Consider the following 27,064-nt stretch of genomic DNA (forward strand, 5'->3'; position numbering starts at 1 on the left):
GCAGTCAACTCGATTAACCAATGTAAAAAAAATAGGAAAGAAAAAAAAGAGAGACTGGCTCTGAGGCTACGTGACCAGCTTCCCCTTCTTTCTTTTAATGAGCGAGCCAAGAATAAATCTATGAAGGTCTTGTGATTTTTCCATTGTGTAATTTTGAGCTTGTATGACGCGAAGCAGGTTGAAGCTTTTCAGGACTTCAAAATTTGTTTGAGGTTATGCATCTTTTTAGGCGTCTTGGAAAAAATTCTACGAAGTTTTGGTCTGGCCCCAGCCGGATTGCCAGTTTTGGGACGGAATTGGTCAGAAACGTAACAAAAAATATATTAAAAGAAACTAAGTCGTTTAGTAGATGAAAAAAAAAAGAGAATACAGGTTCTGAGACTGACATAAGCTGGTAATTGGTTGGCACCTGACCAACTTCACCTTCTTTATTTTGACAAGGGAGTAAAGAGCAACGTAACGGAGTCTTGCGAGTTTTGTATCATGTTATTGTGGACTTATGTAAAATGCTTGAGATTGAGTCTATTCAGGACGTCAGAATGTGTCTGGGGTTACCTTTCTGCACTTTAAGGCTTTTCAATTTGAGTTGTATTATTCTGTAAAGATTTCGATTGGTCTTTCTGAATTGGCGATTGCGAGGCAACTTGACTAGCTCCTCTTTCTTGTTTATTTTGATATGCGAGTCTTGAGTTTTGTGTCATGGTATTTTGAGCTTATATGATAGGATAGCTTTTCAGGGCTTAAAAATATTTCCGAGGTTACGTATCTTTTTTTGGCGTCTTACAAAGATTTTGTATTATTCTATGACAGTTCCCATCTGGTGCATTTTGGACCTTGCATCTGGTCATTGGTTTAAACCATCTAGTCCTAGATGGGCTACCAGTATTTGAGACTGAATTGGTCACAAATGCGATACATTAAACATCAAAAGAAACTACCTCAATAATTGTGTTTAGTCTGTAACTAAAGTGAATAGAACTTAGGTTGAAAAAAAGCGTAAATAATAGATTATTAAATATACAAATATGAGTTACCTTAAAATTTCAAAACAGCGATTCAAGAGATAAGCACTGTGACTTAAATTTACTATTAGCTCACAGGGCAGTTTTGACATGTAGGTGTTTGCAAATATTAAAACGAACAGTTATTTCTTTGGGATTAAAACATGAAATAAAATATGTTCTAAAAATCTGTCATTAACAGAATTAAATGCCTATGAATTAAAAGTGGAAACGCATGCTTTTTATTTCTAAGACATCTCCAACTGTCAAAGCTAAAATATGTTCATAGGTGAGTTAATTAATTACTTATGAGTCTGTCAAATGAAATTTTTTCACACGAACAAGACGAACCCTGTAAACCAAACTAATTAAGGCTTGTTTATTGGGTATTGAGTATAAAGGAGTTACAAAACTAGAGTTGAAGTTTGTTGCCTAAACCATACGGCAATATTACATTTCTAAAGCGCTTGTTTAAGGTTTTGGCTCAATAGCGACAAATATGGTACAAATGTGTGCTATTTCTTCTTTTGATTTGTTTACTTTCTTTTTGTTCATTAATTTCCTTCTTTTAAGACATTTCAGAGCCGTTTTACTGACTTCACCTCCAAAATTTTCAAATAATTCTGCAATTCTTTTTACTCTCCTATCCTTTATACTTTTAATCCATTTTTCTTTTTCTTAATAGTTACTTTTCAGTTCTTGAGCGTGGGTTATAGCATAACCCACGATTTGCCTCAATAATTATGATAGTCCTAACCTTTTCCACTTTCCCTAAGTAATTTGTTTCACATTTGGAGTCTACCTAATGTTACTTAGTTATGCTCCAATCTACCTGAATTGGCCTACTCAAGGTATCTTCTGTTCCTGCTATCACGCTTCTTGTCAGCTTATCAATTCCCTGCAGTCACTAAAAGAAGTGACTTCGGGTAGTCCCAGCAATATCGATGCTACACATAGGTGGTTGTCTTCTTGGGTGAGGGGCATCAATCTTCCTTTAAACGCTATTTTTGAAAGCTGGACCAAGGACATGAAGGATTGAAGAAGGCTCTGTCATTGAAACGACTGAAATGAATAGTCATCACGATGGCATTGAAAAAATTAAGTAAGTTTAGTAGGAAGTCGCATGATATTAGGCTGGGGTAGTTGATGTCAGCAAGCTTTCGGAGCTTTCGAGCTTCTGGTCCATGTCTCCACTCCATATATTGCTTCCAGAATCCCAAAAACTCAGAAAAAGAGCGTCTTCAGTCTCATCAATAGAGATCGACTTCAGCATCTTCAGTTCTGTTGTCAGTTTTTATCTTCAGAATTGAGTAAGGGAAGCATCCGCTTGATATCAGACCAAGATAAGTGATGTTTCCGGTTTCAGTTTAAGCAGGTTCAGGTCTTCAGAATTGAGTAAGTCGTCTGATATTAGACCAAGGCAAGGGATGCCAGCGAGCTTTCGTAGCGATCAAGTTTCCAAATCGGCCAATTCGATTTTCGTTTAAAGTCCATGTCTTCACTCCATACGTTGCTTCTAGAACCCCAAGAACTCAGAAAAAGAGTTCTTCAATCTCAGCAATGGACATTGGTTTAAACAAGTTCAGTTCTGTCTTCAGTTTTTGGCGCATATAAAATATTTGAATAATCGTACTTTGTAAGCATGTATAAAGCAGAAACCTAAGTATTTTCATATTTTTTCAGACATCTTTTTAAACCTTCCGCATAACCTGCATGATTTTGTGGCATAATTGACCAGATACGGGGCCCAGGCATCTGAAAATTCTAAAAATCAGGAAGACATGTGATAATGAGCATAAGAATTTACATGAGACACATTTTTAAATTCTTCAAACATCATAAAGACTTACCTTATTTCCAAATAATCGAAGCTGCACCTGTCATGAGATTCAAATTGGAAATCCAAAACTGACAATAATAACTGATAGCCATACCGGTAATAAATAGTCCAGACGCAGTCTCTATTCGCAGGATACATGGCTGGATATGCAGGACTGCTTATGCTACCAAATCCAGTGTAAAAGTCTCCACCAAATGCTGCAAACAAAATGACGGTCAATGTGAATTGTAACGTGAGCAACAACTAGATCGGAAGAAACTTACTGAGGTATTTATTTATTGATTATAATAATCTGAACTATTAAATTATAATTATTAGACATTATATAATAATTAGAAATTAATATTGTTTGAATGTTATAATTGTTCAAATAAAATTTGAGGTATTTATTTAATGATTATAATAATCTGAACTACTTAATTATAATTATTAGACATTATATAATAATAATAATTAGAAATTAATATTGTTTGAATGTTATAATTGTTCAAATAAAATTTGTGGATTTAATTATCTAATTAATATTGTAGTTTGGAGCAACAACCGTTGCTATTCCATCTTTAAGCATTATGGCAAAAATTTTATATAGTATCATTTATGTATATATTATTCTTATCTAGACAGTGTCAATATTATTATCTCTTCTCTCAGTGCTTAAATCATTAAAAAGTGGCTTAGTTGGCATATATACCATGTCAGAATGGAGAGAAATATCTGCTTAGAAGAATTTGGTTTTAAAAACTTCTAGAAATAATTTATCCGTTGTAACTCTTCAGTTATTTCGACAAACTGTAGTTGCATCCACTTTGCATAGTTATTTCTGGATCCACTATGACTAGGAGTGACTATTATTTCCGACAAGAGAGGCTTTTGTAATTGTTTCTCATAATTATTAGGTTGGATATGACTGTATAAAAGGTCAAAAAGACCTATTTTTCTTATCTATCAAAAGGAAACAAAATAAATAAAAAGGAAAAATAAAGAAACAACAAAATCATATTTTTACCTAACTAAATTTTACAAAAGTAACATCATTAAATCACTTTAGTCGCTCAAATAATAGTGATCAAAACTAAATTTAACCGTACGTTAACCATGAGCAAGCACACACTATCTGTGTCATCAGTTCCTAAGATGACACATCTTAGCTATCTACTTCATACTTTTCGTATTTCTCTACTTCATGTTTTTCTTCATATTTTTCATTTTCCTCTACTTCATATTTTTTGTCAATGACATACCTAGCCAGGACATCTATAACCACAAAAGCATTTCTTTTCTAAATGCTAATACTTGGTTTTCAATTTATTTTCAGAATTGTGAGTAAAAATTGAAAAATGTCTTCGTGCTATGTACATTTTCAACTAACAAGCAACATTTTAGCGCTGTGCCAAATTGCGTGTCCTTGAAAAACAGTTACGTATCTTATAAAACCTAATCCTTTAAAAATAAAAACAAGTTACCGTGAGTGGTATTCAGAATACTGTAGACAGCAGTAAATCCTTCAGCAGCAATGCTAGAATCGGCTTTAAACACAACTGTCATAATATTGTCCACTGTCGTTAAAACAGGAGGTGTAGTTTGCCCACAAAACCTAAAATTAATGAAAAATTGTTTTCCTTAATTGATTAAATAGGCAAGTACTAACCAATTTCCATCCAGTTCTTTGAAGTAAAGATAAATTCTTCGCTTAATCTTCAAGTCACATTATAGTCACTTGTAAAAAAAAGGCAAATATTTATAAGTGGTCCTTGTTCTTATCAAATATTTACTTATGAGGTGGAAAATTAAAATGGCATTGACTGGCAAAAATAGCGAAAAACTTTTGGGTGATTTGGGTATGTGGCTTGTCAGCTCTGATGCATTAAAACAGATGAGTTTCGCACTTTAAAGGAGCAAAAGGCGAAGGCCTGTTCTGATTTTTTCTTTAAGGGGAGGTAATAAAAGACTGTGTACACCACGCTTTCTTCGAATCCACTTTTCGTAAGATTTCGCATAAATTGAACATCTCAGAAAATTGAGATCCACCTGCATCTGGAAGCTAGCCCTCTGATGCGTCTATTTTGCTTCTTTCCAAGTTGTGTATAAGACCAGTAGCAGAATAAACATATCCTTTTTTGCAGGTCCTACAAACAGTCATATCATATTTTAGCATGTTAAAACGTGCTCAAAATCGAATAGCTAATGCAGAAGCTTCTACAGACCCTGATGCCAAGCCTCTGCAGTCGAACCAAGATCGTTTATAAATGGATATTATATTGAGTTTCTTATAAATTCATGCATTTACCTCTATCGTAGAAGTTCTCGAATCTCGTTCCTAAAAGAACAAAACCTTAAGGGCAATCCGTCAGTATACAGCCCGGCAGGATTATCTTCATTAGGGTATACACTGTCACGAATACTTAAAAATGAGATTCGCTCAATAATCCGTCACCACCTGGCAAACCTCCAAGTAGAAGTAATTCCTAAAAGTCAATCGCATGAGACAGTCAAGTAAAGGTATGACAAATATATAAAAGCTGAAAATAAAATAAAATGAGAAAGTTACCAAGACTAGCGGCATGTCCTCACTATTGATGAAGCCACAAAGATTGTAATAAAAAAAAAATTACTAAGTTTGGGAAGCCTATATCAACACTAAATTTATCCAGAACAAATTTCCATCAGCTCCATGCCAGTCACCTGTCAGGTTCGGTACACAGAAAGAAAGACATTATTCAAAGGTTTTATCATTTATGATTTCAAAAAAATCTGCCTCAAGTCTTAACTTTAATTGGTCAATCATAAAACTAACGTTTTTAGTACTACTTATTTTATACGTACAAGATAAATTGTCGACACTTTAGTCATGATTAATCTTGATTTTATTGACAAGCATGATTATAGAAAACTCGGACTATAAAATGCTAAAATAACTCAAACTAAAATAACAGTTGCAAGTATTAAAAAAAATTTATAGGGCAGCAGATTAAGCAAGAAGAGTAAAAAAGGAAGTAAAGAGAAAGTAAAAGAATGTAAAGAAGTAATGAAAAAACTTAGTTACTGCATAAATTTACTAATCCTTGTTATCTTTTCTTTCTTTAATAAAAATTATAAAAATCGGTCAATTCATGCTTCTGTTGAAGCTTAGAGCACAGAAACTACGGGTTTTCTTCCAGAAGGTAATTATCCGTCACAATCATTGACTAGTTATTAATTTTTGAGTTCTAAAACACCAGGCTATAAAAAAATTTGGTCAATTCTTCGTGCAATGAGTGCGAAAAAGACTTAAATAGTAATAGTTTTTGCTTATTATGAGCACACAAGGGGGTAAATGCGTAGCTATGAACCATTTTAAGATAAATTTAATAACAAATAATTATTTATTGTTAGTGCAATTTGGCTTTTAGAGCGCAACCGTAAACAACCATTTTGGTGAACAACGAAGTATAATTCACAATTCATACAATTTTGCTGCATTTCCTTCACCCTAACAAACACTAATGATAACAGTTTTTATCGACAAATGTTTTTTCACAAACTTATAGAAAGCTGTAAAAAGAAAGTCGTAGAAACTCATGGAAAGTTGTGTTGGCAAATTTCTGAAAAAAAATGGAAATGCACGAAATACTGTTTCTGAAAATTATAGAAAATTCAATTTATTACAGGAAACTCCTTGTAGATTTTGAATGTAAGATTAAAAGAAAATTGAATCATTAGTATACAATTTGTGAGTTTATTTATCAAAGTAAAGATTGGAGATTATTTTTAAATTTTATTGTTTTAAGCTTAATTTTAAAATTAGGGCTTGAAGCATTAAATGTTTGTTAGACATATAAATAAAAAGAAAAAGCAAAACCGATCAGTTGTCTCTGCAGAATTGGGAACAGCGTATGCAGCAAAAATCTGAGTAAACGAAGGGAGAAAAAAAAAGCAGAAGGAAAATGATGAGCATTAAGCTCAGGGTTGAAGAAACTACCTTTCAAATGTTAGTATATATACGTTTTTCAAAATCTTAATCCAAATTCAGCTGACAGTCAGATATTAAAATAGTTTACAATTTTCTTTTTTTTTTCTTTTTTTTTGTAAGACTTTGAACCACATTCAACTGGGTTTCAGACATTTAAACTTAGGAGTTGAATTCAGAGACCAACTATAAAATGAGAAAATTGAAGGTAGAAATAATAAAAGTAACAAAATTAATAAAACAATTTAAAAAGTAATTATTTTTTAATATATGAAATCGCTTCAAGATGGAAATAAATACTGAAACTAATAGTAGGTAATTATTGTTGCGTGAGTACAATTGCATATAGTTATATAATACTCAAACTAAAGAAATCAAAAAATCAGACAGCGGTAATAAAGGAATTGGATGCCTTTATTTCTTTATTCTAGAATATATGAGATGGTCTGATTAAAAAGTGGAAACTGGAAATCCATACTGAAATTCAATAAGTGAAGGGAATTTGCGATACAAAAATAGAGAGTCCTTGAGATTTCACACGAACAACAATTTCATTTTCTATTTTTGTTCTCTTTTATTTTTTATAGTTTTATTTTCAGGTGAGGATTCTGTCTTCTAATTTCATAGCATATTTCTTCGGCTTCTGGTTAACAAAAAAGTTTTAAAGGTTCATAAGTGGCACCGAAGACTCTATCGTAAAAAGTTTAGGATTATGAACCCAATGAAACAGTGGTTGAGCATTCATGACACGTCAGTAATAAAAGTGACACTGAACTGACGACATTTTCGGCCAATGATAATTTCAGTGCATCTTTTTCATTGTGTTTTTAGTTGTTTTTTTTTTTTTTTTTTTTTTTTTCTATTTCTTCGATATAAACTTCGGTCAATGGTAGTTCTTAAAAGATTAGATCATCATTATAAACAGACTTGTTATCGATTACTCCTTTTCTATTGATCAAAAGTAAGCTGTTGCTAACAATTGTGAGCACGACCAGAACAGCAAAAACACCTTTCTAAAACGTTCCCAACAGAAAATCCTATGTCAAAGGAAATCCCATATCCTATAGTTTAATGGAAATATAAAAACCTAGAATCATATATACCAAAAACAATATAGCATTATTAACAAACCTTCCAATCCTCCCAGAGCCCATTGACACACTTCTGTTGTCAAAGACTTCAACATAGTCAAACTTGCAACTGGCACTTCTTTCCAAAGAAAATGTCTGGAATGTCAATCTAATAACACTTCCAGGCTCGCCTTTTATGATCCAGCGACAAGTAATACCATGTGGATAAGCCTGAGGGTGTAGTGGTGATGCTATTGTTCCTGAACTGTTTGTCACAATTCCACCACATCCTAAAACAGTAATATCGGTCAATTTTAAAAGATAGCACACTTCCGCTTTTACCTACGAACTTCCTGACATCGGCTGAAACAAATTGATAAAATATGACGATATTACTTATTATTTATCAACAGTATTAATAAATTTCAGCGATTATAGAGGTTGTGCAATCTGATACTTGAATTTTTTGTGCAATCAGATTTTTGAGTTTTTGGCGTTTCAAATTGAGGAAATTGAATACAATAGCCAAGTGTGGTGTGTGGAAAAAATTGGATATTATTTGTGGATGGTGCTCTAGATGTCAGAGTAGGATAGTTGACAACCCGCAGGTCTCCAAAGTCCATCGGGCTACTGACCAATAAGGTGATTGCCACTGCCATCCGTGGGTCTGCCCACGTAAAGATAAGTTTCTTTTCGTCTCTATCTGATGCTAATCAAGTTCTATATTTATTGATTTTTTATATTTGTTGTTGCCGTCATGGATCCAGCTAATGGTAAAATCGGAGTTGGTTCCTCGCCAAATTACGGGCTATCCCCTTTGGCCGGTTTGGATCCAAGAAGGAATGAAGACAAATACCGGAGACAACCAATTTGTTGTTTTAAGCTATGACAAATAATACTACCGTCAGGTTCTATTTTTACTTAGTTTTCATGGCAATGAGAAGGAAGCATCAACAAATAAAACTAAGGGTGTTAATCATGCGTCTGCAGAGCTAAAAAATCCTCCTGATGTTTACCGAGAGTTTCGAAAATGAGGACAAGAGTCGATAACAGGTAGCCTGCTCTCAGATCAATCAATCAATCAATCTGTTTATTAAGAGAAAATCCCACTGCTGATCCCTGTAACCTAGTTGTGGCTACAGAGAATGAACTTGCAGCTACAAAACAAAACCAAGCTAAATAAATCGAGATAAAAATTAAAGAAAAGCTAAAAAAAAATGACTTTGCAGACTGCAGCTAATTTTCAAGCTAAGTTTCCAGATGAAACAATGGCTTCTGAAATCTATGATGCAGTATATGTTGAGTTTTATCCTAAATTTGATGATTTGTTGCAAAACTGCGTGAATCAGCTTGAGCTCAAGCTAGACGACATAGAGCAGGAAGGTTGAGGTGATCCCCCCCCCCCGACGCGGGTTAACAACAGAGAGGTTTTTTTTTGCAATTTCTTGTTCTTTTATGTTATTAAATAAAATAAAAACAAGCTCTTTTAACTGAAAGTAAGGAGCGACATTAAAACTGAAAATGAACAGAGATTATTCCGTATACGAAAGGGGATGTCCCCTCTTCAACGCGCCGCTCTTTACGTTGAAGTTTTTGATTGTTTTAAACAGTGGCGTTATGAGTAAGAGCCAAACATGCCCAGGGTGTACATGATACCTATGCTCGTTTTAGGTCCCTGAAGCTCCTTAATGTAGGTCAGATATAAGATTACCAAGCTGCAGTATTTGTGTTTCAGTGTAAGTATGGTTTAACCCCTGACTTTTTTAAGAGTTCTTACCAAATCAATAGTGACCTGCATAATTATGGATCTAGGCAAAGCGATAATGTAGTAGTTGATTTGCACCGAGGTATCACGTCTTCATTTTCAATGAAAAGAACGGGTCCATCCGTATGGAATGAGGTATCATTGAGCATTAGGGCGGCGGAACACATAGATCAGTTCAAAAACAATTTAAAAGATTACTTTTTGGAAGAAACTCGCTTAATTTTATAATGGCTAGTAAGTTGGGTAGGGGAGAAGAGGAACTGGAGAGGTAAGGGGGACTGAGAAGATAAGGGGGGCTGGGAAGATAAGGATGGGCAGGGGCTAAGGTAGGTTGGGAGGGCAGGATGGGATGGGGCAGTTGAAAAGAGGGGGAGCTGAGTTATGAAGAGTGGTGGAGACTAGATTTTTTTAAAATTCTTTTTATATTATTATTTATCAATCATATTTTAATTCAGTTGTTAATCTTTCTATTTTTTTTCTATATATAGGTTATAGTTTATTAATATTGGCATATTTATAATAGTTTTAATTAAATAGTTGAGGTTTAAGTAAATAGTCGAGTTAATAGGTAGGTGGACTCTCGCGCGACTGCTAACCCTCATAGGTTTTCTCCAGCACGAAAGTGTTGTTTAATTTATTTATTTGTTTGTCAATTTGGAATAATAGACTGATGAACTTATGAGCTTGGTGGAAAAGATATACCGATCAATGAACAGAATTTAATTAAATTTTGGTGCTAAAGCAAAGATGTGAAAAAAGGTTGTTACACTTCCTTAATTTGTGAATGTTTACTACACAAAAGTAAAGGTACATACATAAAATTAAATACAAAAACTAAGACTAGGGGCACCATCCCTCTGAAATTTTTTTAGTTGGAATGCAAAAAATCAAATGAAACAGTGACAAAAATCACACTGTCTTTCTATCACATAAAAAAAAAAAAAAAAAAGAAAAAAAGGGAAGACTGTAAAAAATACATTAGTATAATATATTCTAAAAATACATTAGTATAATATAGTATAATCTATTCTCTTATTTTGGTAAAATATTCAACGGCTGTCATCAGCAAAATACAAAACAAAGAAAAAGAAAACTTACTAAAGTAATCACATCGCTAAAACCAGTCTTTTGACTCAAATCATTAAATAAATCTCTTTAAAAGAGTCCAGGCTCCCTCACCTTATATATGGTCAGCCAATATTGATAAAAACAGAAGATTTATTCATTCAATCAACCCAAATTGATTAGAAATTCGAACAAATACTTATTGCAATATTTGCTCTTCGTGCTGTTCATCTTATATTTCTTTTGGAAGCGGGTTTATTTTGATTGGCTCCTACTTTTATTTAATGGTGTATTAAAATAATTGCCATGATTAATTTTGTGGACATAGGGTTGAGTGTGTACTTACTCAAGTCTCTATTTAAGGCTGTATTACTGCTCAAGTTTCTTTTGATCTCAATCGCTTCACAGACAATTTGTTTGATTCCTAGGTCATTGCTAATTAGAATTGTTCCGTCGAATAACAAAGAATGGTTTGAATTATTGAGAATATATTTGCTTAAATCTGAACCAAAAGATGCTAGACTATCATTAAGAATTTAGTAATTTTTCTATACTTTCTTTGTGCTGCTATAACCGTGTTCCTAGGTTTTGGGGAGTTCGACTGATGTAATAATTTCTACAACTACATGGTATTTAATATACCCCTCTTGGTTGAGTAAATAGGGTTATGTCCTTACCAGAATTGAGAAGACTCATTAGACCGATATTACTTTCGAAAAAACAGAAATTAGTTTTTAAACAGAAATTGTCAATTTGAAATAATTTTAGGAATTTAAGGTAGGTAAATTGTGTTTCTGGGTTCATTCAAATCATCTACAGGTATGAAACTTAGGGATTTGAGAAAATGTATATTTAGTCTTTGAGCAACATATATTTAGTCTTTCAAAACGTTAAATTTAGTGTAGCTCATAAAATTGTATATTTAATCTGTATGTATATTTAATCTTGGGAAACGTTAAACTTGGTGTAACTTATAAATTCAAACAGTTAACAGTTTACGCTTGATTATCGAATAATTACAGAATGCAAGTTTTTTAGTGTTTTCAATTAAGTTGCGACCGAATCACATTCCTTGTAGTTTCTCAAAAAAAAAAAAAAATTTTAAGGTATTGTCAGTTTTGGTTCCTGGTGATTATTTTCCAATTACGCCAGATAAGAATAATTAACCTTAGGACGTTGCTGTTAATTTAGGTTTTACTTAATCAATGACCCTAATGGGTCCTAATGGATATGTGCATATATCCTGAGAAATACTGAATTATATGGTATTCTGATAGTATATTTAACAATATACACACACTTAACATTGTATGCAGCAATCATTATAGCATAATTAAAAAAAAAAAAAAACAAGTCAAATCTTACCAACATCAATGGATGAATAATTTGCATAAAACCCTCTATCATGGGAAGATGAATCCGTACGAAATTTGAGCCACAGAAAATTTTGAGTACTTACTATAGGAGGTGGAATACGATCTGGACCCCCACAGTATCGACCAATTAAAGTTGAATTACTGTCATCACCATCACGTATCTGGAACAGTAAAAAGATACAGTAGCAAAAGGACAAAGTTTGACACCAAAAATTCGTATAAAATGTATTAATTCAGATTTTTAACACTTAATTACCCATGTATTGCGGCAAAAGGTTAAAAATTAGCAGCTAAATTGACCAAATTAAAATTTTTAATTAGAATAAGTACTTATTGCAGGAGGTGGGATACAATCTGAACCCCACAGTACCAATAAATTAAAACTGAGATATTGTCATCACCGTCGTCACCATCCGTGAGCCATATAGAAGCCTCACGTGTACAAGAGTAAATATATATATATATATATATATATATATATATATTGGTTTTGTTAATGTTTTGTTTTGTTAATCTGCAAGGTAATCTCTCTAGAGGAGTAGTGGTTGAGGTAAATACATCCAAGAAACAGGGTTTTGCTCTGCAATGAGTTGTTAGCAGTGCTAAAATTGGTAAATGTAGTAATTCAGAACAAATTATATTTTTTTTTTTTAAGAAGACTGAGGTTAAGAGGCTGTATCCTAAAGCCAAGGAACATCTATTGAACAATCTAATCTATTTTCTTCGACTCTATTTGGCTCAAAGTGTATTTTGAAATGTGTGCTGTTGTTTTCTTCAAATGCCTTCTTCACTCACACGGATAGTTGGACAGGAAATTTACTTAAAATTATTAATCCTCCTTCTCCTTCAAACAAAATCTCCCTTTTGCAAAGGATCGGTTCATCCGTTCCCTCTAATGGTAGTCAATTATCCAGAAATTCAAGCTTTTCTGTAAAAGGCTATATACTCTTTTGTCCTTAAAAATGATTAGAAAATATCAAAGTGGTTTTAACCGTAGCTTGGACACACAGAAAGACCTTTCTTTTACACATAAAAATGGTCTTAATATTAGTTATAAGATATAAAAAAAAACAAAGTTGATGTTCCCCTTTTTGTTTGTTCCAGTTTTTTAGTGAACATATATACAAGAATTCAGGATTCGTAGCAGTTTCCATTATCAATAGATTTTTTTTCACATCAAAGTCAAAAATGTTTAAAATCATGTCCATGTATATTTATACTCTCTTTAAGAGAAAAATAATTGGGTGTATATATTTCTTTCTCGAAAACCACACGAAAAGTTATTCTGAAAAATGCACCACAAACGCTTTTAGGCTTGAAAGGATGATGTGCATAGATCACCACTTAGGAGAATTGCGTTTAGAGTCATAATTTTCGAAAAAAATATTTTTCATATGAATAGCACGACAGGATTGATCGTATCGAACCTAAAATTCTATAGGATCGGGAGTGGTCTCGTTCATGGCATCATGTGAAATTCTCATTTAAAATAAATTGCATAAATCAGAACAACTTAAGCGAAAGTGCAAAGTAATTTTTTTTAGTCGGTTGTTCTGAATTAAATTTACAGAGCATCAATCAACTAAAACAAAACCAAAGGAAAAAAAAACAGAAAGACAATTTTTTTCTTTGCCATCAGTTTTAAATTAGCAGGTTGAAAATGTGAAGGAAAGATCACTACAAGAAAAAGAATGACAGTGTCACATCAAGAATTTAAGAACACCGAAAATGAAGCACAACAAAATCTTCAGTTAGCCGACATATAACATTGTGCACGACAAAATCTGTGGTTAGAAGACATGCGACAGCAAGAATCAGTAATTGTGTATTTTTCCAGTTACAGTATCGAACTTATAGTCCTATGAGATTGAGAAAGCAATCATTCATGGTATCATGCGAAATTCCCATAAAGAACAAATTGGGATAATTCAATATAACTTACGAGAAAGCGCAAAAAAGAGGTATTTTTAGTAGGTTGTTCTAAATTCAACTTATGAAAAATCAGCCTTCTAAAACACAAATAAACAAAAAGCAAAATTATCGTTTATCCTTCCAACATTTTCAGAAACTCATATCCCAGGGGTAAAAACATGAAATCAAGTAATAAAGAATTTGTGTACTCAGAAATGAGTGCACAGGCAGGGAATAGGGGGTACGACGAACAAGGAAACTGCTTGTTGTTTAGGTTGGGAAGGTATTAATAACAGAGTGCTAGTTGATTATTTTATGACTAAAAAGTGCAGGGTATCAGTCATAGTAATATATACCCCTGATAGACAGAGATGGTTGTGACTCACGTGAATTTACTTACAACTACAGGAACAAATAGATAGGACCCCAGTTGGAAATATGGTATTTTTATTAGGAGATTTTAATACCCAGGGCAGTAGAACTATACTAGCCTAGGTAAATTTGCTTTAGGACGGATTCTCAAAAATAGTGTACCTCTAAATAGTCAAACATGCAGGATATTGATCTCTCCAGTGCAAACTCTTGGAATTCCAATGAAACGGCGCGTCCAGGTGGTAGCCCAATTTTAAAGATGCATTCCTTGTTACCTGGGTAGTGTGAAGGGTAAAATGGCGATTTGATAATGCCTGATTCAGCTGTAAACTCGCCACCACATACTAGAAATAAAACCGAAAGTTTTATTCACTGTACCAAAATTTGTTCAAGAAAAAATAGAGAAAGGAAGATATTGAGAGTACAGAAATAGAGAGCGAGAGGATGAGAGATAGAAAGTATAAACGAAAAATATGATGCAGATAAATTTCATATTACTAAAGATGTGAATAGAGAAGGAGAAACATTTAGAATACAGAAATACAGAGCGAGAGGATGAGAGACAGAAAGTATAAACGAGAAATAAAATGCCGATAAATTTTGTATTACTGAAAATATGAATGGAGAAGGAGAGATACAGAGAGTACAGAAATAGAGAGCGAGAGGATGAGTGATAGAAAGTATAAACGAGAAATATGATGGAGATAAATTTTGTATTACTAATGACATGAATAGAGAAGGAGAGATATTGAGAGTACAGAAATAGAGAGCGAGAGTATAAGTGATAGAAAGTCTAAATGAGAAATATGATACAGACAAATTTCATATTACTAATAACATGAATAGAGAAGGAAAGATATTGAGAGCACAGAAAAAGAGAGCGAGAGGATGAGTGATAGAAAGTAATAAACGAGAAATATGATGCAGATAAATTTTATATTTCTAATAACATGAATAGAGAAGGAGAAACATTGAGAGTACAGAAATAGAGGGCGAGAGGATGGGAAATAGAAAGTATAAAAAGAAATATGATGCAGATAAATTTTGTTTGAATTGCTAGAATGCTAGAATCACTGAGAAGGCATGAACTAAAACTTTGAGTATATATTATTAACAATTTTACAAAATTCTGTATTTTTTGCCCTTTTGGTATCTTTCTGGGTATGTTAAGAGGGAAGATGAATGTGTCTCTGCCGCGAAAATATGAAAGCTCTTTGATAAGAGCGGGGAGACAAGCAATAGTCGTAGTATTAGATTTATTCATTATCTATTTGTAAATACAACAATATAGTTTAAAAAACAATTCGAAAATTTTCTATAATTAGATTAACTTCAACTGAATCATTTGCATGGTATTGCGGAATCTCTTTTTTTTTTCTTTTTTTTTTTACCGACAAAATAAATTTACAGTGCGCTTGAAAAGGCAATTATGATTTTTGAAAACTAATTATTTGTTATTATTTGCGTTCCAAGGTATCAGGTAAAAAAAAAATGGTCAGTTCTCTTTGCCATATGCTCATAAAGAAACAGAAATACTAACACCTTTGATTACTAGGGGCACATAAAGTTAGAATTCATAGTTATGAAGCATTTTAGTATGATGAGGAAAGATGATAATGATCTTCCGGAAAAAACTCGTAAAAGATTTAATTTTTTTTTCTTTTTTTTACAGATCTAACTCTGAAATCGTTTAATAGATTATAAGCAATTGCATTGTTTTTTTTTATCATTTTATTTCCAACTCTGAATCTAAAAATTCATCACCTCATATGAAGTAATTCCAGCTATTCTCCATCAATTATTTTTTATTGATATACCAGCAACTTTTAAAAACCATGTAGCCCGACAAACCAATTTTTAAGGCAACACAGGTAACGTTCATTTACAGCAAAAGATAGATCTTAAATCCCGTTTCCAGGCCACACCATAGACGGCATATCCAGTACAGAGTTGGGAATGGGGTATGCAGGTCATCCGTAACTGCGCCCTTTTTGAGTCAATCGGAACGCATATTCAACCATGCTATTCTGATGCAATCTCCTTTTAAAGAACCTACGTCCAACGGGCTTGAAAACTATAATAATAAAAAACACTTTAAAATTTCCCTGGGGTGAATAAAGAGAACCTGGAAACAGATTTTTGACGAAAAAATTTAAAGTAAACTTTGAGCCCAACGCCTGAAAACGGGAGTTTGGTTACTAGTCTAAAGCTGTGAAACCTTACATACTTGTTGAATAGCGAGCTCTAAATCCACCATGGGAAACGGAGTAGTCGGATCGAAACTTTACGAATAAATGATTGGACGAGGATCTAATAATGGGTGGTAAGTTTCTTCCACAAAAACGGCCTAGGGAAGGACTGTCTTCGCTTTCACCATCTCGGATCTAAAAAAGAAAGAAACACAAAACGAATATTAAAACAACACTGGCTATTAAAATGGAGAATTTCTTCCTCTATTTAGGAAAATAAACTCTTTTACTGGTCTGAGCAAATGACCTTGGACGCTGAGCAACATTTGCTGTAAAGAGTCATCCTTGTCCGTATAAAAACAAAATTAAAGAAATAAAAGCGATTTTTTTTTCTTCCAACTGTAAAATTGATATTTGGTCGCATAGATGTTTTACAGACTCGTCTTGCTTGCCTCTCTTTACAAGAGCAGTGGGAGAACAAGAAATCCAGTAAAAAAACGAAAGCAATGAAAACTTCATTCAGGAGTCAAACCGTTCCAGAACTGATAAATTTCTCAAGACATGAATAGCTAAACCAACATATACAAACATTTTGGCGCTATAACAAAGCCATAAGAATCAATTCACAACAAAAATTTCTGCTCAAGAATCCGATTAAAACTAAAAACAAAATTGAACGAAGTTGACTAAAAACGAAAAATAAATAAAAAACGAAATGTTTTCCCATTATTATCAAAGGAAGTTGAACTAATCTTGACCAGAGCATTTTTCAAGAGAGGGCTGAAAACACACACGCAAATACACACACACGCACATGAAAACACACACAGATTCAAACACAGATTGGAGCCGTTTATAGACCATTCCAAATATTAAAACCGACAGTTTCGTACAAGATTCTGGCTGAAACTTGGGTTCTGTTATGCTGGAACGCTAAACATAAGAATAAATCATCAAACCGAATTTTTAAACTCATCGTAATTCACCAAAGATGTTAATGCGTAGATGACTTGCTGATCCTTGAAGTATGTCATAGAAATATCAAAAGTGACTCCCTTGAAATCCTACCCACGATTAGGATGAACCTAAGAATTTACATATGAAAACAAATTCTACTGATTCAAATATAATGACGATAAAATTCTTAAAATTCTTGTAGTCCACTCGCGTTTCCCTAGATTTTGGCTCGCTATTTATATTTTCGACAAAATTTTGCAACATATTTTAATAATAGTTATACAATAGAACTTTTGATGAATGGGTAGAGGAATGTTATTCAAATAAATTGAGTAAAAATCTTTCGCTCTTTACAGCGATTGACAATATTGACAATCTGTCAATCTATTGTCAATCTATATTGTCAATCTATTGACAATATCGATAAACGATATTGACAATCTTTTGCTCTCTACAGCTTGGTGCCGTTGATTTTTAAATTAAAATCACATTGCCATCAAGCCACGGCTAATTAAAGATAAAGCCAAGACAAAATTTAGGGCAATAAATCATACTGATCCTCTAGCATTAACTGTAAATCAAGTACACTTGGATCAAGTAAACAGTTTCATATACCTCAGCCCCCAGATTTGCACTGATTCATCTTCAGAGGCTGAAATTCAGAAGCAATTGCAGAAATCACAGATGGTCTTTGTTCCCCTCAGAAAACCATTGTAGAACTTCTGTGAAATTAGGGTATACTCTAAAGTTTGAGTCTGCCTGGCTTGAATTGTATCTCTTTATCAGAGCAGTAACAAAATAAGAAAGCCAGTTTTCAAAAGAAAGCAATGAAAACTTTACTCAGGAGTCAAACCGTTACAAAACTGGTGAATTTCTCAAGACAAGAATAGCTAAACCAACATATACAAACATTTTGGCGCTAGAACAAAGCCATAAGAATCAATTCACTATACAAATTTATGCACAAAAATTACATTAAAACTAAAAACAAAATTAAAAAAGCCTTTGCATTACTACTAAAGGAAGGTCAACTAATGCCGCCCAGAGCAGTATTCCAAAGAGGGCTGAAAACACACACACACGCACACACACATACAAACACACATATACACACATTTACACACTCACATACAAACACACACACATACATATACACAGACACACACGCGTAAGTACGCACACACAAAAGGAAAATATATTTTAGGCAATTTTTTTTTCATTTATTGCAGATTTGAGATACCGTAGGTTACCTTAGGGAATACTGACTCCCTCCCTCTTTGTACAAACCCACCACGTGGAGGTATGCAAATAAATAGATAGATTGTTAGTAAATATATTACCTCAACGTAATCGAACCGGCAGACAGTAGATATCTCTAACTGCATTTCCCCGAATTGTAACTGTAATCTTTCACCAACTGGAGCCCGTATTATCCACTCACAGACAAGATTATGATCATATGAATCCGGATGATTAGGTGAACTTACTGTTCCTTCTGGGGCAGTAAGTAAGCCTCCGCACCCTGGAATTGCTAGAAAAAAAGTCGCATAAGAGTTATGGTTGACTATGTTATTAAAACACATTAACAACCAGTAAAATTGGGGCATGGGGCGCATTTGAGAGGGGTGCAGCATATTTATGAAACAGCAATATTCTTCATGGTGAAAAATAAAACATTTCAAAATAATGATGATATTGAGACTAAGGTTAGACCAAAAATTCATTGCACATAGAGAAGTTGTCCTTGATTGGTCTAATAGATCCTCAACAGAATATCAGCAAAATGAATTAAATAATTGTGTTCTTGGTTCTTCTTCTGTTTCATAAAAATTTGTGAGATCCTTCCCTAAAAATTTGTGAGGCCTTTTCTATAACAGGATCAGCAAGAAACAGGTCAGGAAGCTCAGAAAAAATGTAAAATATTGCTTTGAAATTGAGCATAATTTTTGAGAAAAATTCTGCAAACATAAATTTTCTTAAAGACTGAAAAAGTAATAATGCTTAAACATGATTAGCAATTGCTATGTATAATTGAAAAGAAAATAGTTCAAACTTGAGATACATCAACAACTTTTGTTTCTTCTGAGCTCAGCATAAAAAAAAAAAAAAAAAAAAAAAAAAAAAAAAAAAAAAAAAAAAAAAAAAAAATCTGAGGAATTTGCTGAGAAAATTCGAAACCTTCAAATAATGGTACCCATTTTTTTTCTGCTCAGAAATTTCATTAGTTCCCACGGACATAGGCAGAAAATTGCAGCGATTCTGCAAATAGAGAACGAGCTTGTAGCAGCATTTTCGCAGCAATACACAAATCCGCATGCGTTGAAAATTTCCAAGACATTCAAGAAAACGTGCTAACAGATCAGATGAACAACTGGTAGTTAAAAGATAGACAGCACTGAAAAACATTTATTTCTGAGAACTTTCATAGGAATTAGTCAGAATTTTCTGATTATCCCGTCACATTAATACTAGTTCAAAATCATCAAATTTAGCTCCTCTTCTTACAGCAAAATTTATTGGTTATTGCAAGAAAAAAATGAGGAAATCTGAATTTCTGTTTTTTCCTTTAAAAAAACTATGCTTCAGAACCACTTTGATTTTCCAAAATCTTGGTTGAATAGACAAAAAAATTAAAAAATTTTCCAATGTTTAAAGTGATTTTATTTTGCAAGTCAAATAAATTTTGTTTCAAAATATTAAAAAAAGGCGAAACCAAAATTGTTTGCTTTTTTATTTGGAAATAACAACAAAAAATTCTAAGTCAATAGATCGCTGGAACAAGTCCGGATTTCTTTCAATAGGAAGAATAGTATTGAAAACAAAAAAAGTGAATAGCTTTGAAGAGAAAAGAGAAAAGAAGAAGAAGGCCAAAGAAGAGGACAAAATACAACATAACTTATACCCGGAATTGACGCGTAGGTTATATGGAATCCATGATCAGATAAAGCCATGTCAGAATGAAAATATACCAAGGCAGTTCGTCCAGAGGTGATAAGTGGAGCCGGGTTTCCAGTGCTGCAAAATTTCCCAAGAAGAGGGCTGTAGTCATGCGACCCGTCACGAACCTATAAAACAGAGTCAGCTTATACTAAAATGGGCTTTTCCCATAACAAGTTAACTGAATGTGCATACGATTAACATCCTAAGCAAAGCTGCTTGCTGGATAAAAGAATGTGCTAACAGCCGAGATTTAGCAGGGATATTAGAAAATTCTTCGAATGGGAAGGGCTTTGGAACTTTTCCGAAAACTATATCTATGTATCTAGATTTTCCCAAATTTTAACCTGTTTTTGAAGCGCGCTTCCAAGCAAACTGCTCTATCATCAAGCTCTTTTCCCCTCTTTGCATGGGTAAAAGATTAGTTCAGATAACACTTTCATTTTTTTTTCACAGAAAGCATGGATGTTAGATACTTGATAAGGATTTTCCTTGGGGAGGGGGATCAATAATTCAAAAAGTTCAGGAGAAGCCTTAAAATTTAAAAAAAAGCTATTGTATTTGAAAATTACAATAAGGAGAGCCCAGAAGTTCAAGAAAATATAGGATTTGAAGTGTGGGTAGGTTACAAGGGTTTAGGACATTAGAATAATTAAAATTGAATTAAAATCACAGGGAGTTTTTTTTTAAAACGAGGTCAAGGCCGATTCCTTTGATTTTATTGAATTCAAATCGAATAGTTTTGGGCATCAAACCGTGGCTAGTTGTAGAAAAGACGCAAGTCACCTCTCTCTGGGTACATCTCTGAAGGATACATCCAGGTTTAGACTTAAGTTATCTTGAGCTTGAATCAGAATTAACTACGAAGAGTTAACTGAATTAGGTCAAACAGTTAATGCTAACGAACTGTAGGTGAAGAGCAATGTGGCTCAATAGGTTTGATAACAATAGATACGTAAAAAAATTTGAAATGACAAATATATAAGGTTGATTCAGTTTAATGTTAACCATCAAAAGTTACGAGCCAGAAAAAGTTTGCCAAATTTTTGAAAAAGCGGAGAAACGCCCACAAAAGGTAAGTAGTCTTAATGAAAATCACACCAACATATTCAGCACATCAGAGGGCCGTACTGTAGAGATTTTAAGCTCCTATATACAACAATGTGGAATTTCGCAGTTTTTGCCAGAGGAAAGATCCGAGGAAAGTTCACGGATGCGTGTTTATTTGTTTGTTTTTCCCTCCGAAAATCATGACGAACCATCAATTGTAGAGGATGAGGGGGGGGGGAATCATTCGATCGTAAATGTAAAGTTCTAGAAACTTAGTTAAGTGACGAAAAACACTAGAAAGCAACTAGCCCCCTTTCCACACCCATTTCCCCCCAAAGTAAACCGACCACAATTTTGAGATATCCATCTGTCTGGTAACTATGCCTTTGGGGATAAAATGACCTTCATAGTTCCTAAAGAAAGGGCTATAAGTTAAACACTTTGCCCATTGCTCACATACGATATTCGTTATTGGGAAGTATAGAGATTTTTTTTTGGGGGGGGGGATTTCAGTTCGGGTGGATTTTCCAATGAGAATTTTCTCTGTTGAGGGAAGTTTCCGGAGAGTGGGATGAACTTTCCAGGGGTAAATTTTTTACACCGATGGAATTTGGCAGAATTCCTGTACAAAATTCTTTTTAATTGTCTTGCTTAGTCTTTGTCAACTCAATTTTAAATATAGGGATGTTTTAGGAATTTTTAGCAGGGTTAGAATTGTTAGCAGGGTTTATCCGCTGGGGGGGGGTAGCTTTCGGTGGGAGAAATTCTTCGCGGGGAATGTTTCGCAGGAGCAACTTTCCACTAGGGCTGATGAGATTTTCAGGAAATACTTTCCAGGGAGGAAGGGATTTCCGAAGTGACTTGAAAACTAACAGAAATTAAAGTTTCTCTCAAACGAAAGTATAATAAGGAGAATTTTCCAGGTGAGGTTGTCCGAAAAAAAATGTAACGGGAGTTATCTTCAGCAATGTTTGAATTGTAAAGGGAATTTTCCGGAGGGAGAGGGTATTTTACGTGGAAAAAACTTTACCGTGAAGAATTTTCCATAGAAAAAAAATTATTTTCCACCGAGAAAAATAATTTTCCATGAAGGGGAGCCGGATTTCTGGGCAAAGCCTGAAAACAATAAAAAAATAAATTTTAGAAGACGGTTTTAACTTAAGTAAGAAGGAATATTAGAAAGAAAAAAAAACTAGTATATGAGGGAATGAAGCTTTTTTAAAAGTTCTAAAAAGATTTAGCATAAAGAGCGAGGTATTGAGTAGGAAGCAACCCTTCTTTTTGGTCTTGCCAATTTCCATGGTGATCCCACACATTCTGAAATGCTTGAAAAGCGACATGATGTCACCTATTCGTGCCATATTTTACGCTTTCTTGCGTTGTTAAATGATCTGCAAAACTTCTTGCGACAACCAGGAATTCTTGGAGCACATCTTGAGACCAACGGTTTCAGTGGCGACCTTAAGTACGTTGTTTTTGTATGTCTTCTACATTACGTCCGGGTCAAAAAAGGAACATTCATATTGAAACATTCAAATCTGTTCTGTATTTTGACTGCATACTTTTGGTGGAATATTTCGGTGTTTAGTTTCTGAGTGTCCAGCTATAGTTGCGTCGCTTTGCAGGCTGATCTTTCGAGTCGTAGGTTGAATTAAACAAAAACTGATCTATGGTCGGTATTTTTCAAGTCAGCACAACGATAGGTTCTGCAATCTTCAACTGATGACCCACAACTTGGTTTACTATGATATTTTCGATCATCTTTTGTGTGAAATATTATATAATAAATATTGTATAAGTAGTAATAAACAATAAATAATAAATGAAATAATATATAATAATGTAAATCTAATTATATCTTTTTTAAGATTCCTTTTATTTCGATAGTAATGAAAGCTACGAGTAGCAACAAACGAGATTTTGTTTAAATTACAATGAAAGCTAATATTAGCAACAAACACAATAGGCTGCTAGATCTGATGCGGCTATTAACATTATTTTCTTACGTGCCGAATGAAAATTTAATGATATATTTAATATAAAGTTTTATGATGATTTTCTTAAATAATTAGTTTTAGTGTCTTTTCAGTCTATGTTTTGTTGCTGTATTTTTTCGCTTGTTTTGTGTATGTCACCATGGCCCAATTGGGCTTTCTTGTGAATAAATCTATCTATCTATCCATCTACACAATGTAAATGAATGACCTAGTGTCATCATAGCTACTTAAATGCTCCGTGAACGAAAGTCCGAAGATTCAAGCCATTTTTTCTGGTTAGATTTTTCTATTCAGGAATATTTATTGAGGCCAGATCTTTCCGATAAGAGATTCTATTTTGGCTGTTCCTTTTAATAAACGTACAAGGTAAATTGACTGCATTCCAACTAAATAATTTGATCAAATCATCAGTCATATCGCCTTATAGTTTTCACTAGTATTTGCAGTTATTTTTCCTTTTTTTTTTGGATAAAGCTACACACAATGGTGAGCTTTGGGCCTACCTTCAATCTAAAACTATTAAAAATTTTCTTGATTTGATCCTACAATATGATATACAATTGAAAAATAACCCTCCATTTTTCATTGCAACATCCACCCCCTAACAACAAAAATAGTTCATGAGTATGTGGCATTCTCAGACATATGCTCTGAATTTTCCGAGGCCATTTCTAAAATGGAAAAACATTAGAAGAAAAAAAAGTATTCTACTATGATAAAATGTAGAAAAAAAAGTAACAAAGTACATATAATGTGTATGATGATTTGTGCATTTATCCTACTTCTACTTCTAATAGTTCACTACAGCAGAGTCACCTGACAGCTGTCAACACTCTTATTTCTCCCCAACCTCTTCAAACTTTCACTCTTTAACCACTCTTGCGAAGTTCCAATTTCCTTCAAATTCTTTCTTATAACCCCTTTCTACACATTTTGAGTGCCGAAGCACAGTGGTTGGAAGCTTGTCGTTCTTTATACGGAAAATGAATTGCTGTCATATTAACTTTCTTTTCATATGTAGCCCTGAAAAGCGGGTTCAAAACGCACTTTTCGTTTAGCTGATATACTTTCAGTCAAAAATTTACCCAAAGAGTATTGATAACTCGTAAGAGACGGAACTGGCGCTAGTGTAAAAAAAAGTCACCAACGCCATCTAACGTCTGACGAAAATTGGCATTTTTTAAGCCTAATTAATTAGCCATGATTTGCCCTCATCAAACCTAGCCCTACTAATAATTAGACCTAGTATATGTACTAGGCCTAATTATGTTAACAAGGCAATTAGGTATAACCATTTGCCATCATAGACAAATAGGCTAGGCCTTATATATGTATTTAAACAGTAGGTTAGTCTACCCCAAACAGCCAAATACTTGATTTTTAACACTCACATAGAGACTTCACCTTAAAGTGATAAAAAAATATACAGATCAGGCCCAAAGATCATGGGAAACTATGAGTTTTCAAAACTATTTGCTTAGGCCTTTTCCAATTATCCAGTTCAACTTGAATTTTTTCTACTTATTTAAAGATATTTTAATGATTTCGCCAGCCACTAAGCTGCGTCTGGCACGAGTAGATTTCAACTCCTATCTTTCCATGTTAAATCGCCGAAGTTTCCACACTTCTAGTTTCCAATGCTCTTGGCGTATACCTATAATTATTAGAGAGCCGGCGTCCCTTCCCCAAAAATTACACCTAGAATTCTGTTTTCTCACCTAGCATCAATTATCCTAGGACAATTCCTACGGTAGTTATTTAGCTAGGTGTCTTCAGTCTCTTGATGCACCCGCACTACAGAGCCCAAACAATAATTTTTAATCATTGTACTTCAGCTTGTATATCCATGTTAAGGAGAAAAAGAGAGATTGCTTTCCTGTACCTTTACCTTTCTTCCTATATTTTTCTAGAGATCACCTTTCTAGAGATCACCCATCTAGCAATCTCTGTTTGGAGGATATTTCCCAGGGTAGCTAGGGCTATTAATGACTCCGTGAGTTATTAATGACTCCGTGTATTTAATGGAGTCATATTAATGACTCCGCTATTATTAATGACTATTAATGACTCCGTGGCTGATTAATGACTCCCATTTTCAAAAACACTGATACATGTGTCACAGGGGCTAATATTAAAAATTATCTGTATGATATAAATAGAATCACAAGAGCCCAAAAATTGGTGAAGATCCAGGATTTTGGCGAGGCCCATGCCCCCTCCTATGAGTAACTTCAGAATTCCGCTCATTCTCTTCTCAGCTATTTTAAGGAAGCAATGATTGTTTTTCTCCTTATTTAGCCAGCTCTGTGTTAAATTTCACAATCACTTCCTTTGTTTCTTTGTATCCCACGTTGCTACCCAATTTTGCTCCGTCCTCTCATAGCTTCATCTTTTTAGTCCTACGTTTTAGTAATTTAAAAAGATATGAATGAGAGGCCAAGGTCTATAGGCCTAGTGATAAAAAGAAATCACCAATTCAACAGCACAAACACAGAAACAAACACACACCATGGAGCCAAACACAAAAAATATAAACTATAAAAAATAATAAATATTAAATAATAAATAATATATAAAATATAATAAATAATAAAAAACGAATAATGAATAATAAATAATATATATATATATATATATATATATATATATATATATATATATATATATATATATACTAGCTGTTGGGGTGGCGCTTCGCGAACACCTAGTTGGTGGGGCGCTTCGCGCCCAGCCCCCCAAGCCCCCCCGCGCGCGTAAGTCGTTACGCGCCATATTAGTTACGCGCCATTGTAGCTGTGTCCCTGTGTCCCACCTGTGAATAGAGATAGATATAAATATATATTTTTAACTACGTAAAACATGCGAATGTACAACATTCTGTGCATATAAATAGCATTTATATTCCCTGTGTCCCGGTCGTCATTTGTGTCCTGGTGTCCCAGTTTGTATTTTCTCTTTGAGTTTCCCGGTCGTCATTTATATTCCCTCTGTCCCAGTGTCCCGGTCGTCATTTGTGTCCCGGTGTCCCGGTCTGTAATTTCTATTCAAACAATCCCTGTGTCTCGGTCGTCAATTATATATAGTTAGACACTAAAAACGAACCACTTAAGAATCAACAGCCTTTCATTTCTTGACTAGTATAATTCTAACCAAATAAATTTTCAAAACAAAATCAAAAACACAGTAAAATGAAGAAGCCTGTATTATTCAGTATTAGATGTATATTAGTTATTAGATATATTCAGTATTAGATGTATTCAGATGTATTATTAACAAAATCGCAAAAATTTCAACAAAGAATCATGGAAGGGAGGACGCTCAGAGCGCATTATATTAAATACATAACCTAAACTAACTTAACCAAACCAAAATGTCAACTAAATATTTAATTAAAATATAGCTACAATGCATTTTCCAAGCGAACCGAAGCTAATTGTTTGGTATTAACACAGTGAAAAACAGGTAATGTCTTATGTTCGCAATCCAAATTCTCGAGTGTTTCTCGTATAATTCATTAGTGCCAAGTTTTTATACTTATAGACTGATTGACTATTTTTGCCTTTTTCAGGGTTGTAATTGTGTTTATTT

General features: G+C 33.7%; 1 protein-coding gene across 1 annotated transcript in view; it reads right to left on the minus strand.

The window, feature by feature from the left end:
- LOC136042578 (tolloid-like protein 1) overlaps positions 1-27,064 on the minus strand; it is a gene marked incomplete at its 5' end in the record, with an annotated part of 59,486 nt that overhangs the window by 14,474 nt on the left and 17,948 nt on the right. Inside the window, 8 exons of the mRNA XM_065727539.1 lie at positions 2,852-3,038; positions 4,305-4,435; positions 7,919-8,147; positions 12,053-12,224; positions 14,509-14,690; positions 16,574-16,730; positions 18,833-19,023; positions 20,395-20,557. Coding sequence (XP_065583611.1) covers positions 2,852-3,038; positions 4,305-4,435; positions 7,919-8,147; positions 12,053-12,224; positions 14,509-14,690; positions 16,574-16,730; positions 18,833-19,023; positions 20,395-20,557 — 1,412 coding nt within the window. The remainder of the gene's footprint in view (positions 1-2,851; positions 3,039-4,304; positions 4,436-7,918; positions 8,148-12,052; positions 12,225-14,508; positions 14,691-16,573; positions 16,731-18,832; positions 19,024-20,394; positions 20,558-27,064) is intronic.

Source organism: Artemia franciscana, unplaced genomic scaffold (assembly GCF_032884065.1).
Source record: "Artemia franciscana unplaced genomic scaffold, ASM3288406v1 Scaffold_1508, whole genome shotgun sequence".
In the NCBI taxonomy this organism is placed as follows: Eukaryota; Metazoa; Arthropoda; class Branchiopoda; order Anostraca; family Artemiidae; genus Artemia; species Artemia franciscana.